The sequence below is a fragment of the Camellia sinensis genome, chromosome 5 (assembly GCF_055761805.1).
Source record: "Camellia sinensis isolate YWXY chromosome 5, ASM5576180v1, whole genome shotgun sequence".
NCBI lineage: Eukaryota > Viridiplantae > Streptophyta > Magnoliopsida > Ericales > Theaceae > Camellia > Camellia sinensis.
Genome location: NC_138965.1, coordinates 119,925,098 through 119,943,614, shown reverse-complemented (window position 1 = coordinate 119,943,614; position 18,517 = coordinate 119,925,098). Strand labels below are relative to the sequence as shown.

The 18,517-nt window shown below is 31.9% G+C and overlaps 1 protein-coding gene across 1 annotated transcript; it reads right to left on the bottom strand.

Annotated features, from left to right (window-relative positions):
- Nucleotides 1-215: 215 nt before the first annotated feature.
- Nucleotides 216-11,345, bottom strand: LOC114262015 (E3 ubiquitin-protein ligase At1g12760). Its single transcript, XM_028202346.2, has 5 exons — nucleotides 10,427-11,345; nucleotides 6,523-6,642; nucleotides 6,299-6,431; nucleotides 1,706-1,870; nucleotides 216-870 (listed from the first exon to the last, which is right to left on the bottom strand). Exons 1-5 carry the CDS (start codon nucleotides 11,011-11,013, stop codon nucleotides 694-696), a joined length of 1,182 nt encoding a protein of 393 aa, XP_028058147.2. The 5' UTR covers nucleotides 11,014-11,345; the 3' UTR covers nucleotides 216-693.
- Between the last annotated feature and the right edge of the window lie 7,172 nt (nucleotides 11,346-18,517).

Here is an 18,517-nt window from a genome sequence, read left to right as displayed (position 1 = left end):
AAAATAAATAAATAAAAAACAACTTATATTTCACTTACATTATCCTTTCTTTTTTCCTTTCATTTTTATATTCCTACCAAAATTCATAATCCAAACACAGCTTGAAGGAGATATACTTGGAGAGCCATTTCCACTACACTAACAGCCACTTCAATGAAACAAGCTTCATAGAATCTAAAAAGCAACCAAAAAGGCCATCAATGAAACCCTCAAAATTTCCCAAATTTAGCATCCATATACATTCAAAGTGTAGCGATTTGTCGATTATTCTTTTTCCCACCTTCCAGCAACCAACAAGTGTCTCTCTATACATCGTGTTACCAAACTTTTAGGTAGAGAATGCACTGGTAATTATGTTGTTTTTTCAAAACAACATAACATTATTCGCATCCAAGAACTTACTGACTATACAAGAAAGAAAAGCTACAATCACCCATTAAAGTGACAAGAGCCTGTTGTCATATATTCAGAGCGGTTAAAAAAAAGAGAGAGAACATATACATTAAGCACGTAAACAAAAACAAGAGAAGATTTAATAAGCACGAGCACAAGAAAACAAGTTGTTCTGCGACATTCAGTCGTACTCACATAAACAGCAATCCAATCGGGGGCAGGTCTTGAGCGAAAATGGCTAGGGTGCTGGCAGAACCCCATTACGCATCCCGAGTTATTACTCCATGGAAGAACTAGCATTTATGCTTCCTCGCTACCACTGTGGTTGCCATTCTTTAGTATATTGAATTTGCAGAGAGGACAGGTGGCATTGATGTACAACCACTTTTCTATGCAGGAACTGTGAAAATGGTGACGACAAGGGAGTTCGCGCAGTTCAGTTCCATCGTCATAGGAACAAAGACAGATGCAACATTCCTGTAATTCGACACAAGAATTCATGTCAAAAGTGTAAAACAAACGAATAATTGTTTGCAGAAACTTCTTGTAAATCTGGCATTGAGCAACCATATCTCACCTATTACCCTACTTTTGTATACGCCGAATGTGAATGAAAGATTACATGTTTTATTAGTTAAATTCAGCGTGATTGAATATACGGGAGGAGCTGATTTACGACATTTTGGAGAATTTTTTTCAGAAGGAACAAAATAAACGCCAAACAAAGCCCATAATTGTGAGGACAAATAGATATGAGCCACATTATTTTTCTAGGGCACATTAGCAACACTTCATGTTTGCAAGTGTCCTATATTTGGACAAGCCTCAGGACATCTTTGTAGATTTTATTTTACTTTTTTAAAAATTTTAGAAAGCTTTCTTAGCATAGTACTTGAGCATATGGCCCCACTAGCATGCATGACCTCTCTTGGAATAGAGAGGAAAAAAAGTAAAAAATAAAAATACATCAACATATACATCAATGCCTCTTGTATCAAAATATCCTAAATTTATATTCATATAAATATAAATAGTAAATAGAAAGACATAAAAACTCTTTTTCTGGTATCCCTCATGTGTTCGTGTACTAATTTTTTGAGAATCGATGTATCCGATGTTCGTGCTTCTTAGGTTGTATGCAACCAATCTCTATATCTTAGGGTTGTATGCAAGTCATAACCGCCGTGAAAATGATGAAGCAGTTGTACAAAAGAAATGGGTAAATACTTCAGCATTTTATTAAGGATTTTCTTTTTTCTTTTTCTTTCCAGAGTAAACAAAAGGACATATCTAATTAAATCAGTTAACTTACCGCATCCTCTAGGGAAAGAACATGTTCAATGGGAGTATCAGTATCACATTCTGTCATTATTCCTCCGAAGGATTCTTGGATCTCCCCGTTTTGCTTCTCAAATTCGCCAATCCTCTTGAATTTGTATTTGGGTAGTCTTTCAATGTCTTCCTTCGTTGCTCCTTCCTGTTTCCATATAGAAGTATAAGCTAAGTCAAGAAAGAAACATTAAGGCATTCATAGTGAAGAACAGAAACTCTCCACCAAGAGAAAGAGAAAGCCTTTGCAAATGAATTAGTGATATTAATAAAAATTGACAACCCAAATTAGATCTCAGTTCTCATCCACAGCTCCTAGTATGATGTAAGAAACATATTTCTAAAAATAAAATTTTGCAAATTGATAACGATGATGTCTGAGTGACGACTCTTAAGATATTGGTGAAGGATGAAAATATTAAGAAGAGGTGGAAGAACAATTTTGAGAAGTTATTAAATGAGGAACATGGAGAAAGGTCAAAAGGGGAGGAAGTAGCCAGTAATAAAGAAAACCAAGACTACAGGTTCTATCGTAGGATTAGAAACTTTGAAATGAAGATTGCACTTCAGAAGATGAAATCGAATAAGGTTTTAGGATCTGATGATATCCCTATTAAAGCTTGAAAATGTTAAGAGTAAAAAGGGGGTTACTTGTTTGACTAAATTATTCAGTAAGATTTTAATTAAGAATATGTCAGAGTGGAGGAAGAGTATTTTAGTACGAATCTATAAGAATAAAGATGTCCAGAATTACAACTACTATAGAGGAATCAGATGTGTCATCTATGAAAGTGTGAGAGAGGGTGATAGAACGTCGATTGCAAGATATAACAAAGGTGTCAGAAAATCAATGTGGATTTATTCCTGATAGGTCAACAATGGAAGCGATCCATCTTTTGAAGAGAGTAATACAAAAATATAGAGGAAAAAAAAGGCATTCATATGATTTTTATCGATCTTGAGAAAGCATATGGTAGAATGCCTCAAGAAATAATCTGGTGGGTGCTAGAGAAGAAATGGATGACAAAAGGTTACATTGATATGATTAAGGACGTGTATGAAAGTGTAGTGACCAATATTAGATCGTCAGCTGAAGAAACAAGTGAATTTCTAATTACTATGGGGTTACACCAATGATCAACCTTAAGTCCTTATCTTTTTGCTTTAGCTATGGATGAGTTGACAAGAAATATTCAAGATGATGTGCCATGGTGTATGCTTTTTGCAGATGATATTGTGTTAGTGGATGAGACTAGAGTAAGTTGGAGACTTGGAGAGAAGCACTAGAATCTAAAGAATTTAGGACAAGCAGAATTAAGACAGAGCACATAGGGCGTGTTTGATTGGGGGGATTGGGGGGGGGACTATCCACTATTTGGATTATAATCCAAATAGTGTTCCTTATCCGTTGTTTGATTTTTTTTTAGTCCGGCGGACTCCATGTCCGGCCAGACTCCATGTCCCCCATATGGGAGACTATCCTGTCCTGGGGGGGGGGGGTGGGATTGTTTTGGGGGGACTAATCACTGTTTGGATTAGATGCGAAAATGACAATTTTGACCCTCTACTATTTAATTATGTATTATATTTAATAAAATTTAAATGTCTCAATTTAAAAATAAAATAATTTTATTTAACTTTTTATTAATGTTTTATTTATTTAATTTTTTAAAATAATTTTTTATAGATATTTTATTGATGTTTTATTTTAAAATTTTGTTTATGTTTTATTTAATTTCATTATTTAAATTTAATAGATGTTTTAATAGATGTTTTATTTAAACAATTAAATGTTTAATTTCAACAATAAATAATTTCATTTATTTAAATTATGTTTTATTTAAACATTTAAACATTTGTACATCAACATGTTTATTAAATTATTTCAACATCTGTACATCAACATGTATATTTATTTAACATCTATTAAATTATGTTTTAATACGTCAACATTTGATTACATTTACATTTGTTAATTGTTAATTACATCAACATTTGTTAATTGTTTAAACATAATCTGTACATCAACATTTATTTAATTGTTAATTGTTAATTGTTTAAACATAATCTGTACATCAAAATAATTTCAATGTTAATTGTTTAAATAAAAATTTAAACATTTAACCATTAGTATGTTTAATTTCAACAATAAATTTTTATTTGTTTAAATAAAAATAATCTGTACCAGTCAAAAAATTTTATCAATATTAGTATGTTTAAATATCTTTAAACAAAATTTAACCATTAGTATGTTTAATGTTTACTAAAAATAATTAAAATATTAAAGATATGTTTAATATTGCTGTTACTTAGTAAACAATTCAAAAAGGGTAAAATAGTCTTTTGTTCATTTATTCTATCCAGTCCGTCCAACCAAACGTTGGATTCACTGAAAATAGTCCTATCCAGACATCTAATCCCATGAAAAAACAAACACAGGATACATATCCAATCCGACCAAATAGTCCGGGGGATTCACAGTCCCAGGACTCAAGTCCGATGGATTCTAATCCCCCATTTTCCAGTCCGTCCAATCATAGGGTGTGTTTGATTCACCGAATTAAGGGGGGATTATTTACTGTTCGGATTGTAATCCATTGGAACCAAATAGTCCAGCATTCGTTTTTTTTTTAGTCCGGCGGACATGGTCCAATCGGACTCCTTATCCCCCACATAAGGGATTAAACAATTCCGGGAGGGGGGGAGGGGAAGAGAGGAATTATTTCCATGGGACTAATGTGTGAAATGTCTATTTTATTCTCATGCTATTACTTAGTAAACAATTGGAAAAAGGTAAAACAGTCTTTTAAACATTTATAAATTATTTTTTTAGTATTGTTAATTTAAAATTATATATTAAATAAAAAATTATATATTAAATAAAAAATATAAATTATAAATTTAATTTAATTAAAAATAATAAATTAAAAATTATGGCCTCATAAATTAAATTTTTTTAGTGTTGTTAATTTAAAATTATATATTAAATAAAAATATAAATTATAAATTTAATTTAATTAAAAATAATAAATTAAAAAATATGGCCTTATAAATTAAATTTTTTTAGTGTTGTTAAAAACTTAAATTTATATATTAAAATAAAATTATTTTTTTAGTGTTGCTAATTTAAAATTATATATTAAATAAAAAATAAAAAATATAAATTACAAATTATAAATTTAATTTAATTAAAAATAATAAATTAAAAATTATGGCCTTATAAATTAAAAAATTTTACTAGTGGTAAATTATAAATTATAGATTACAAATTTAAAATTATATATTAAATAAAAAAATATAAATTATAAATTACAAGGGTAAAATAGTCTTTTGATCATTTATCTTTATCTAGTCCATCCAACTAAAAATTGGATTCGCTAAAAATAATCCTTTCCAGACATTTAATCCCATGAGAAAATAAACACGGGATACACATCCAATCCAATCAAATAGTCCAGGGATTTACAGTCCGGGGATTCAAGTCCGATGGGTTCTAATCCCCCTTATCCAGTCCGTCCAATCAAACACACCCATAGAGTGTAATTTTAGTAATAGTAACAACGAAAGCAGGGGAGAAGTGAAGATTGAGAACCAAAAACTATCTAAGAGTGAACATTTTCGTTATTTAGTATCAATTATCACAACAGCTAGGGAGATTGGAGCGGATATGGTCCATAGAATTAAGGCGGGGTGGCTTAAGTGGAGGAGTGCATCTGGGGTACTATGTGATAAACGAGTACCCACAAGACAAAAAGAAAAGTTCTATAGAATGGCTATTGAACCAGCGATATTATATAGAATGGAATGTTGGACATGTAAGTAACAACATCTAGATAAGATAAGTGTTAATAAGATAAGGATGCTAAGGTAGATGTGTGGCAAGATTAGAAAAGGCAAAGTTAGGAATGAGAATTTAAAAAAAAAAAAAAATTATTCGTGAATGGGTAGGTGTAGTACCGATAGAAGATAAGTTAAAAGATAATAGATTGAGATGGTTTGGTCATATACAACGGATATCAATATAGTCCGTAATAAAGAGATGCAATACAGTGGCAGTAGATAGAAATGTTAGAAGAAGGGGTAGACCTAAATTGACGTGGGCTAATATAGTAAATACAGATATGAATCTAATTATTAATAGAGTCGAGTGGAGAAGAAAGATTCATGTAACCGATCCCATTTGATAGGATATAAGGCTTGGCTTGATTTGGTTTGGTTATAATGATAGTGTTTAGCATTGAATTCAAATCTGCAACCTGCTTCTTCAACCATAAATTTACGATATTTTGACCTTAGAAAGTTATGGTTAAGTTACACACACACAAAAATCATGCCAAAGTTGGAAGTTCAAAGAATTTTCAGTTCTCATTCCTAATGTAAAATATAATTAGTCAATTAAACAAATCAATTTTTAGTGCAATATAAAACTGTTCATCCTGAAAGCCAGCATTATTGGATAAAAAACTCAACCACCACAAATATTTGGGGTTGCAAAACCTAAGCTTAGACATGTAATATACTATTGTCTTTTGTGGCCATCAACAAAAGAGCAAAAATATATTTCATGATAAATTACCTGATCTGCTACTGCATATAAGATCGCAATGATACATGGCAGACAACAGCAAACAGCAATACCAATTATGCATGCCACAGCAACACAGATTACAACAAAGAACACATCAAATGCCAAAAATGTTATGCAAAGCCTGCAAAACATAACCATACATAAATAATCTGGAAGACCAAGAAAAACAAATAACTCAAAATCTCAATGGAGGAAAATATGTTCAGACAAACCAGTAAAGTTGGGGTGAATCGTGTATCAAACCTTCGCCACCAGCAGATACCCAATAGAATCCAATGATCCACCAAATAAATGAAAACATGGTATTTGCAGATTCCAGCTGCTTAGCAACACTGCCACAATAACTGGTTAAGATACTTTATAAAAGTCAAGCATATCAAAAACCTACTCAATAGCAGATCAACAAAAACAAACAATTCTACGCATCAAATGCATATGATCCACCTTCGTCCATGAAGGCCCTAATAATTTTCCTTGCCACCAAGAGCATCATGTATCCAGGTTGCTTCTTTTGCAATCTCATCATGTGCAAAATAAAACAAGAAGGATGTTACTGACTCAATAAGTCAGATTTGTAATGCATTGCCACTCTTGCAGAGCTAAGACTTAAAATACAAATTCAATTTTTTATAAATGAATCCTACCCAGCCTTTTTAATAAAGATGAGATTTCATCCCAGAATATAGCAACAATCCACAGGGAAGCACAAATCTCAAAGATTTCTAATCAAGATATTCTGAAGACCGACAAGGACACAACACGGCACACATGGAAATACTTCCAAAAATATATATTTTATTTTCTATATATATGAATATAACATTTACAAACCACCAAACACAATAAACATAACACTCATTCAACACGAAAAAACACTCAATGCATAATTTAAACATCATTAATCTAGAAAACATTATGTCATTAATCATGAATTATTACATAAGCAATCAAACCACAAACAATTACACACCAATTAAACAACCATTCTTACAAGAGAAATGCACATATGTGTTTAATTTTAGGCGACACACTAACTATGCGCAAGCCTCAACTACAGAGGCGTACGCTTCTCTCAGACTTTTCACGCATCCAATTGCGAACCGTAAGCATTCAAAGACTTGGATTTTGAAATCAAAAAATGGTTTAAAAAAAGAGGGTATTTCGGAAACTTGCATGTTATGACTTTGATTTTAATGGAATTTGAATAAGAAGATGTAAACACCATAAACTTGGTCGATCAATCTTCTTCAAATCAGAGTCCAACAACTTCGAAGAAAGCAGTCTTCTTCTCCAACGACTAGGGTTTTGAGGTACGAAGTCTCTCGAGTCAACTCTCTCTAACTCTCGAACTCTCGTTCTATTTTCTGCATCGTCTCTCTCCATCTCTCTCGTTCTCACTCTGTTTCTTGGTTCATGTTCTCAGTCTGTATCTATACGACTGACGCTGAATTGTATCTATCTATATGTATTACTATATTATTATTATCATATGTCCTTTTTATAGTTTCTATAATACATTGACATTTTATTATTATATTATTATTATCTAGCTATTTGTACTTATATTTTATTATTTTTATTATTAATTTATAATGATGGATCTTTTTTTCTTCTTCTTCTTCTTCTTCTTTATTATTATTACTATTATTATGGCTTTCATAAATTTTATTTACTAATTCTTAATTTTCTTACTCTTTTTATACTATATTTAATTGATTTTAATTCGAAATTCGATAGTCTTACACCTCAATGTCTCACATCTACCCACAACAAGAGTAAAATATGTTACATGGACTCGGGTGCGGGCGTCGGGTGCGGGTATGTATCTAGAGGTCGGACTCATCAAATCATAAATTTAAGAGTGCGCGGACTCGGCCAAAAATGTCATATTTTTATATTTTTAATCTAGGATGTGAGATAAAATGGTACTATATGTAACTTATAATGTCAAAATGACATTTATAATAATTATAAAACAATATATACATATAATAATAGTGTTATATACAATTATATAAGAAGTATCTGTTGAAAAATATCCGACACATATCCCATACCCTTGTCCGAGTGTCGGGTGTCCGACACGGGTATTTGATTTATTTTGAAAAGTTTGTATAACATAAAGTAAAACGGCTCGCCTTGCGCTTTTGCCTTTAAAAACTTTGCAAAATAGGGACGAGAGCAACAATTCACTAACACACAGAGCCACATTAATGCAAAAATCAAGGGCAACTGAAAAATTCACTAATCTGGCAGAACTCAGTCTTAAACCTACAAATATCCAATAGGCATTGTCAATTTTATTGTCATGTGCTTATATTAACATTTTATATATCCTTTGGCCACGAAACTTTCTTTCAAAAATTTAATAAGACCTCAAATGTGTCCTATAACATGTTTGGACACAAGACCCAAGTGGCTTCATTGTGTCCCCATCATGTCCAACGAAAAAATAATACTAAATAAATAAGACACATCACATTTTATGTCAGACACCGCTACGGAAACTAAAATGAAATGTCCATGCTTCTAAGAACATTTTCACATCTAAAATACAAGCAACCACAAATATGTGAAGTTGCTCAATCAACTAAGGGTAATTTTTAAGGCAGATAAAACAAATATTAGTTAATATCGTAGAACTTGGCTATTTTGTGCCAAGTCTATCAACTTTCATAAACAAAAAAAATAAAAAAATAAAAAGTAAAAGGAATTAAACCATGAAACCTATTGAAACTTTTCCCTCAATCCTACACCAAATTCAAGCATTGTGACATTGTGCAAGGAAAGTAATATGTGAATTGACATGGTAATGCTAGTACTCCAAGATTTGATAAAACCTGAGGGCCAATCAACTATTCTGTTATTGAAAAGTAAGCAACCCTCATCACAGGTAAGCACTACTTCTGACAGATTAATCACGTAACAATCCATTGTCACTTGTTTAACACTAGCACTTCTCATACAACCCTTGGCGTGTGTCTAACTCATCTTCGACATTTCAAATTTCATTCACTCATCAGACACTTTGGCCAAACACACTACAGCCTGACATATACAGTTGGACTTGGACAAGGCATTCTTTAGCATGGAAAGAAGTAATAATTGTAAAGAAAAATCACACTATAGTATTATACAGTATATTAAACCCACCTTATTAGGCGCATATACTCCATTAAAAGTGCGAAGATCACTAAAAGAGAGGCAAGAAATACATAAATATATGTATATAATGGTAAGCTGAGATTGGAAATTTTAGATTTACATATGTCTTATCATTATTTTTCACAATTGCCCCCACTGAAGTTTTGGAAATGATAAGTTTTTACAAATTATCCCTACTAAAATTCAAAAACTATTGTTTCTGTCTATAGTTTTTAAATTATTTTTCATTGACCTTTATGAATTTTTTTTTGTCCCTTCGAAATTTCTACACTGGTTGATAGATTTGTATCTTTCATACTTAAAAAATTTTAGACATAATATTGTCAAAAAAGACAAATGTTAGTATACGGTTTTACCACCATTGGACAAATTTCCTAACTCTGCCCCTACATGTGCAAATAGAGATAAATGGATATAGATATATTCCATGTCCTCGCCATGCCCTTGCTAAATTTCTAAACAAATCCACTATTGTAGATGTGTGCATGATGAAACATAGCTTCATTTCTATCACTTGTAACCAACTAAGACCATCTCCAATCGTTAGTCATACTTTTAACCAAATTGAGTAGAAGTTTGAATAAAAAGCTCCATTTGATATGAAGCACTCCAATGGATAAACCCAAATTTGAGCAAAAATTTGCTCCAAGTGTCAAGTTTTGAGTGGATGCTCCGAGTTGGAGAAAAGAGGAATATGAAATTTTTGGGCAAATGATTATCTTCCCTAAATTTAAAATTTTTCCCCTGGTTGTTAATAATTATCTTTCCCTAAATTTAACACATAACAATGACCTGAAACTAAAACCTTAAATTAACCACCAACTTATAGCAAATCACAGAATTTAAGAAGAAGAGGAAGAAGAAGAAGAAAAAAAAAAAAAAAAAAAAAAAAAAAAAAAAAAAAAAAAAAAGCATCATCAGGGAAACAAGACGAGAACAATGCGCTATTACCTGGTTTCATCTTCACTCTGAGGCCGCTCCAGGAGATAACCCATAGAGTCCCCTCCTCCATCACTCTCCGAGCTCGAATTCGAATTCATTCTGCTCCACCAACCATTATTCCGCGGCGACCGCAAACTATCAGTCGAATTACGCTGCTGCTGCTGCCGCCTCCAATTATACTCAACCGACACGCACACCATATGAATCACACACTGCAAAGCATAACCTACAATCCAAACCCTCAACGGCACCTCCGGCGACTCCTTCCGGCTCATCACCACCACCACCACAGCCGCCACCGCCACAAACGCCAGGTTCCATACGAGATCGAAAATCACGATCGGCCGCGAATACGCCCAATCGCTCTGCCTCTCCTCGATCTGCTCCGCCGCCGACTCGCGCACTCGCATCGACGGCTCGCGCATCATTCTCCGGCTGCTGGCGCGGCGGAGGAACCGAGCCGCGCCGCGGAGGCTCGGCGCGCGCCGGACGAAGCGCCGGCTCCGGAAGATCTGGTCCGCGAGAAACGGCGTCGCATCGACGCGGTTGTTGTTGTTGTCGTCGGTCGGAGAACGAGATGGTCTCGCCGTCGACATCGTTGGAGCCACTACGGATGTGTGAGAGATCGAGATCGAGATCGAGAGAGAGAGAGAGTGGAGATTGATTAGGTTTGATGCATCGTTTGAAGAAAACGAAACCCTAGGTGAGAGATTGGAAATGGATGGTGTGGCTTTTGGTGTGGTGTAATTGAGTTTTAGAGGATAATGTTTTTTCGCAGTGGGCCGTCTCAGGTCTGGTGTGGTGTGACAACGCTATTTCAGAATGTGAGAGGGATAGAGAGAGAGAGAGAGAGAGAGAAGTGACCTTTTATATAGGGTGTTGTACAATAGTAGGTGGTGTGTATTCAAAATTTCAGACACGCCTACACAACGTTTCACACGACACGCCCAACCGTATAGTAGCGCTCCGTTTGGATGGGGTGATATTGACGGAAAATGACAACTTGACAGGACAAAATGAGATATGTCAAGAAAAATAACTTGTCGGTCAGGTTAGGGAAAGGTTATGTACATATTTCTTAAACAACAATTATTTAAATCACTAAAAATTACACCATTAATAGCACTAATATATTGAGAATGATAAAAAATAAAAAGTGGCCGGGACCCACTGCCACATCATTAGTGCTCTCTTTAGTGATCCCTTTTTAGTGCTCTCAAGCATTTTTCTTTCTTAAATGAGACGTATTATATATGTCTTCTACTTATAAAAAAAAAATAGTGTATAATTTTATATTTTGTAAGTTATGATTAAAAAAAAATTATAATTAAATATAAAAACATCATAATTAAATATCTTAAATTAATGTCATAATTAAAAAAAACTAATGATAACGAAAAGTGAAAATAATATAACCAAAGGTGCATATAGTATCTAATGTGTATAATAAAATTTCCCATCAAGTTAAAATAGTTAATAAAATAAAATATTCTTTCACATCATTCTTTATTTTTTTACTAGTGTATGTCCGTGTCTGAAGGCACGATGTAAATAATATTGGGATCAAAATGTAACTGTAAATTGTACGTATCATGTTAAAATGTGTAGATTCTGTAGCACTTGATAACAGATCAAGTCAGCACTCTTACCATTAGTTTGTGGCTAACACCTGATACACTGGTGAGTGTCATAGTATCACAAACCACAAATATCTAACTGAAATAACATAATACAGACAACATAAATACCATAACCTGACAAATAATAATCTTTAGAAATTGTTTAAATATTAAGATGCAAAAAGCAAATATTTGAAATAATTTTTCAATCAATTTGAAGAAAGCATTGACACATCTTTACATTACAGAAGGAGCCCCAATATTAAATTTTCTGCAACAAAGAATAGACAATCTATATAACAAAACACACGAATCGTCGTCCTACATCAGTGAATTTTGCAATCAACTATAAATTGAAAAACTAAATGCATCATATTTTAAAGAAGAAATCAACTCTATGCCATGGCATCCCAACAATATAGCAATACATTTTTCATAAAACCACTTAAATGGTGAAATTTAATTTTGTAAAAAAAAATAATTCCTGCAACTCATCGGGTTTGTCAAATTAATGTGAAAATCATCAATTACATCAACTATAGAATAGAAATTGTTGCTTTACAAAATAGCCAAATTAAAAAGATTTTAAAGTCATTCAATAGCCATCAAGTATTGCTAGTATCAATGCCTGAAAGAAAATGTATAGTAAGAAGAGTAAATTAAATAAGAAAAATTATAAATAGGTGATAAATTCACAAAATATTTAAAAACTCACTGATTTGCAATTTTCCCAATGAAATAAGAAGATGAGTAAAGAGAGTCAATATTACAGTTTGGTGCAAATCTCCATCGTCCTATGAAAATAAAAGAGAACATAATTTTATTAGAAGACAATTAGAGGGGGGGAAGTGCATTTAAAAAGGACAAAAATAAAAAGACAACTGACATGTCCAAAGTAGTGACAACTTATATGTCCAAAGTAATAAATCAACTTACATGTCCAAAGTAATAAATCAATTCAATTCAAAAGAAAATATTTTTTTTGGTACCACGTGGAGAACTCAATTGTAATGAACTGATTCAAAATAAAAGACCAAGTCAACACTCTTACCATTAGTTTGTGACTAATACCTGATAAATTGGTTAATGGCACAATACCCCGAACTACAAATATCTGATTGAAATAACATAAAACAAACAACATGGATTAGGCCAAATGCAAAGTATAACCTCACAAATAGTAATCTATAGAAATTGTTTACATATTAATGTGAAAATCATCAATTACATCAACTATAGAAAACTTTAGAATAGAAATTGTTACTTTTAATAAATAGTCAAATTAAAAGATTTAAAGTCATCCAATAGCCATCAACTGTTGCTAGTATCAATATTTGAAATGAAAATGATCTTAACATGTTTTCCTCCTATAGTTTTAACATAATTCAGCTCCCCTGATCTTAACATGTTTTCCTCCTATAATCTTAACATAGTCTCGCTACCCTGATCTTAGCATGCTCTCCTCCTCTAGTTTTACTACCTTCTTCGAAGCACTTGACAAAAAATGAGCACAAGTAGAAAAAAACTCCCAAGTAAATAATCAACCTCCTCTAATTTTAAATAATTTTAAATAATCAACTTCCAAGTAGAAAAAACAATAAGACAACTAAGGCAATATACTATGATTATGTTGTGTTTTCTTTTGATTTATAAAATAAATGAAAGACATCCTAATAAAATGTCAATTTCCAGTTCATGCTATATCCATTTAACAATATCCAAGACACATGTCAAAACATAGAGTTGCAATTGAATATACCAATCAAGTAAAGGGTTGAACACATGACTTTCAGGTGTAATTAAAGCATGATCTCTTCCATAAACACTGCAAGTAAACCCAAACAAGTTTGTCCTAAAAAAAAAAACAAAACAAAACAAAACAAAACAAAACAAAAAACAAAAACCAAAAACAGAGCTCCCCTATTAAACTTTAAAAAAATTAAAAAAAATTCAAAAATGGAAGTAATAAATAGACCAAGCAACCATATGCCAATATTAAATCTTAAAAAATTCAACTAAGCACCCTAAACAAATGTTATGCAATAGGAAATGACTATTAAATCTTAGAAATGACAATATTAAATCTTAAAAAATTTCATGACAATATTAAATCTTAAAAAAATTCATGAACTAAAAAAAAACCTTACCCAATGGAAGCAAATTATTGTTGGATACCTTTAATGGGTTAATATGATGTAATGAAATGCAACAAACATATATTGCAACAAAAACAAAAAATAATTTAAACAAACATCAAATAGCTCCAACTATTAATAAGTATCAAAAATATATTGCCCAAATCCACCATAGCACAATCTATAAATTTTGCATTTATAAGTACAAAAGGAAAACAAAAGGTATGGAGTTTCAAAAGCAAAATAATATCTAACAATACTAAATTTTCAAAAGGAGCATGAGAAGTAGCTGACCTTAGATACATTTAATTGGAACAAAGGAGAATGAAACCTGTTATAGGAAAGAAACATGTTCTAGATGAGAAATCAACAATTATGCATGAAAACAAAATACAGACACACCTAAAAACACCCATACAGAGATGTCCCAAATTAACGTGCGCATCTTTAGACAAAAATAAAGCCATTAAATTAACCAGAGGTAAAAAAATTAACAAATAATCTATCTATTAACAAATAATCTTGAGACAAAAATAAAACACATCAATCACTTAGTACTTTGCTTCCAAGAATCAATTTATTAAAATTAACAAATAACAAAAGCTTTGCACATCCACACAATTTTAAAATAATAATTTCACTCCAAACATTAAATAAAAATAATAAATCAGTCTTTATGAGGATATTTTCAGGGATTGGTAACACAATCTGACTCTAAACAACATCAAAAGAAAATATTAATGAATGTTACCATTTTTCTTAGCAAATGGTGCAAATGAGTAGAAATATATGTAGTAACAAAGGGTGGAAATATATACTTATGCACCTAAAGTGGACAAATAGATAGAAAAGAAGAAAAAAAAAGTATATATTTCATAAAGTCAACCGCCAAAGTCAAAAAGCCAACAAATAATTTCATAAAAAATAATTCATCCATTGGATGGTCAACCACTAAAACGTCTCCAAGATATAACTACGCTAACCTTTGTTTCACAAAAGATATATATGATAAAGAAATATTTCAATGTACATAACAAAATATCTAACCTTAAAGAAATATTATGAGAATTGAATTATTAACCTTAAAAGATCTAAGAATTGACTTTCCAAGAATTACTAAAATGATTGTGAAATAAATACCCAAAAAATGTGGACAAAAGAACATTATCTCATAGTACGTTATTTCTGAAATTTGTGGATTTTGTGGACCTTGAAAGATAAATAACTGAAGCACTAAAAGATAAATAACTACCAAGTGAACCTATTCCTGAAATTTGATTTCAACCAAGTGAAAAAAAAAAAAAAAAAAGAAGAAGAAGAAGAGGAAAAGATAAAAAAAAATAAATTGGTTTACTTAATTTATTTTTTTCTTCTATAAATCGGTTTTGCTTCCTCAATTTAAGAAAAGTTATGATACACTGCTTTAGGCATCGATAAATTGCAAATAATGTCTTGCTCATTATGAGCTTGTGCGAGAAACTAAACACCAACAATTTAATTATTTTAAACTGTGTTTGGATCATGAACTTGATTATGTATTTGAAAAAGGTAATAAAAATGAAAAAGATGTGAATTATATTTCATTCATATTTTACTAACTTTTTTTCTTTTATCTTTCCAAATCTCTACCTAACACCATGATTCAATACCCTTAATAGATTACATTTTCTTAAACAAAACAAAGAGAGAAAAAAAATTATCAATGCAAACAAAAAAAAATTAAAATTTTATGGCGTTGCCAATTAAAATTTTATTCAAGTAAAAGCATATGGAAAAAATAAATAAAAAAATTAAAAAATAAAAAGAGAAGAAGAAGCTCATCACACTGCAAGGTTTTATCATGAGTTGAAATTTATAATTTAGAAATTGTTGACCAGTCATGCACTCAGATGCTTTGATTAAGGCAAGAAAGTGATGTCCTTAACTTTGATTATATTCACAAATTAAACTTGCAACTCATTTATTGTTCAATAATGGATAAACAAAAATGATGATAGGTTATCTAACAAAAACGCAAGAATGATGATTCTTAAATTATCACGCAGATATGCAGATGACAAACTAAAAAAAAAAATGTTGATTTCTTACCCACCCTACCCAACCCACCCCAATTTGATTTTAATAAACCCAAATAATGACAATTGTAAGAAGAAAAAAGAAAAACCAGAATTATAAAGATTCAACAAAAGAAATAATCACAGAATAACAAAGCCCAGGTTTTCATACTTACCACATCTCTACCTTGTTTCGATATGAAAGGTCTCTAGGAAGTCCACAATGCTTTAGACAAAAAAGTCCCAAACCTGTTGTCAATATTAAAGATTGTTAAAGATTATTGAAGATTATTAAAGATTATTGAAATAAAAGATATCTAAAAATTAAAGATATCCAAACATTAGAGTAAAGATTATTGAAACAGAAGATAACGTAATTAATGATTGGTTGGTTGTGTATATTGAGAATGACATTTAAAAGCATTCCAAATGAAATCAGAGAGGTTATTTGTAAATCAAATTTGAATGTTATCAAAATGGTATGCAAATTAATAAATCTTACCAATGTTTTATCAGCGGGTGTTTTATGCAATAAATAAAACTCAAAATTTGAAATAGTGCCACTTTAATAATATGATAAGGCCTTGTTTGATTAACAGGATTAATAATCCTATGAATTAGTGAAGAATTCTGTAACGCCCTCGAAATAATAACAATAAACCCATCATATAGACATGCATTGATATATAAAAATTTCCACTTTCTTCTATTAATCAGAGTTCCATTACAAAAAGTATTACATGTTAACAACAAAAGTAAATGCCCTAAAGGCTTACAACTTTCCAAGTTAACACTTGGTTACAACAAAGGAGTACTAACTCATTTACACATTAAGCCCTTGGCTTGAATATACATGTAATACATCAAAGAAACTAAACAACAAAAGTCTGCCCGCCTCTAGCCTCCGAAGCTACGTCCTTGGAGGTGGCATGCTACCTGTACCTGAAAATGATATTCCCATATAGGGTGAGCCACAGCCCAGTAGAGATACACTAAACCAAATATGAACAATGACTAAAAGATTAGCAGTTGATAGATGGCCAACACTGATACTTTCCCTTATCACACTATACAGTTTCATGACATACAAGTCCATGTTACAATCCATTTTCCATTTCTATTCAATTCTCAATTTATAACCATGGCTCAGAACCTGGCCAAACAACTTATATGAGACAGTAACTCATAATAAACACTTTCCCATTTCATAATAGATAAGCATACCAGCTATATCACACACCAACAGATAAGCATACAAGCTATATCATCACTTCCATAGATATGCATAAGAGCACTATCACACTTCCAAAGACAAGCATATGAGCTCTGTCAACACATTAATAGATAAGCATATGAGCTCTATCTATGGAGTCCATCCCCTATCTCCTCCCAACAACATCCGGTTTAGAGGTCCATCCCCTATCTTCCCCTAAACCGTGGAGTACATCCCCTATCTCCTCCAACACGACACAATGCATATAAACAATAATCATACACATCATCACACAACACATAAATTTAATGTATACTTTCAACCGTCATACTCAACGACACATTCCAATGACTAGTTTTAGTTTGCCTAATCATCATGCATTGTCTACAACAATCAAGACTATCCTCCACCGATAGCCCAAGGCAGTTATTTCTATACAGAAAATAAATGCAACAATGGATATATATAATCAACATTTCAACTACGTGAATGATAAATAATCCAACTACACCCTTTAATCCCATATCTTTCCAAATCAATTCCTCATTTCTCATAATTAATTATGTAAATTAATTAACCAATGTAATTAGGGCATTTTTCATAATTAACATTTCAACCCTTCACGGTTTCATTTTCATTAATGATTTAACATTAATTTCACTTTTCCTTGCCAAACATGCATCTAGGTTTTTATATAGCTAAAACCCCAACTTTTGTAAATTTACACAAAAGCCCCCAAACTTTCACAAAATTACCAAACCAACCCCAACATCTCAAAATACTAAAATTTAAAGACAAAGCCCATAGTGAGGAGTAGGTTATCCCTACCTCGAAGTTAGAGCTCGGATGGAGAAGAGACCAAAACCAAAGTGCTCCAAAGACCAAGATTTTCAGATCAAAACGACGCTCTCGACGATCAACACAACTATTACAAAGGCCGAAGAGAAGGAGGACACTCTAACTAGATCAAACCCTAGAGAGAAGGGAGTTTCTAGAGAGAGAGGCTCTCAAAAATGAGTTTTAGAAAAAGTAGGAGAGAGAAACAAAAGTAAAAAGTGATTTAAAATCACCCAGCGGAT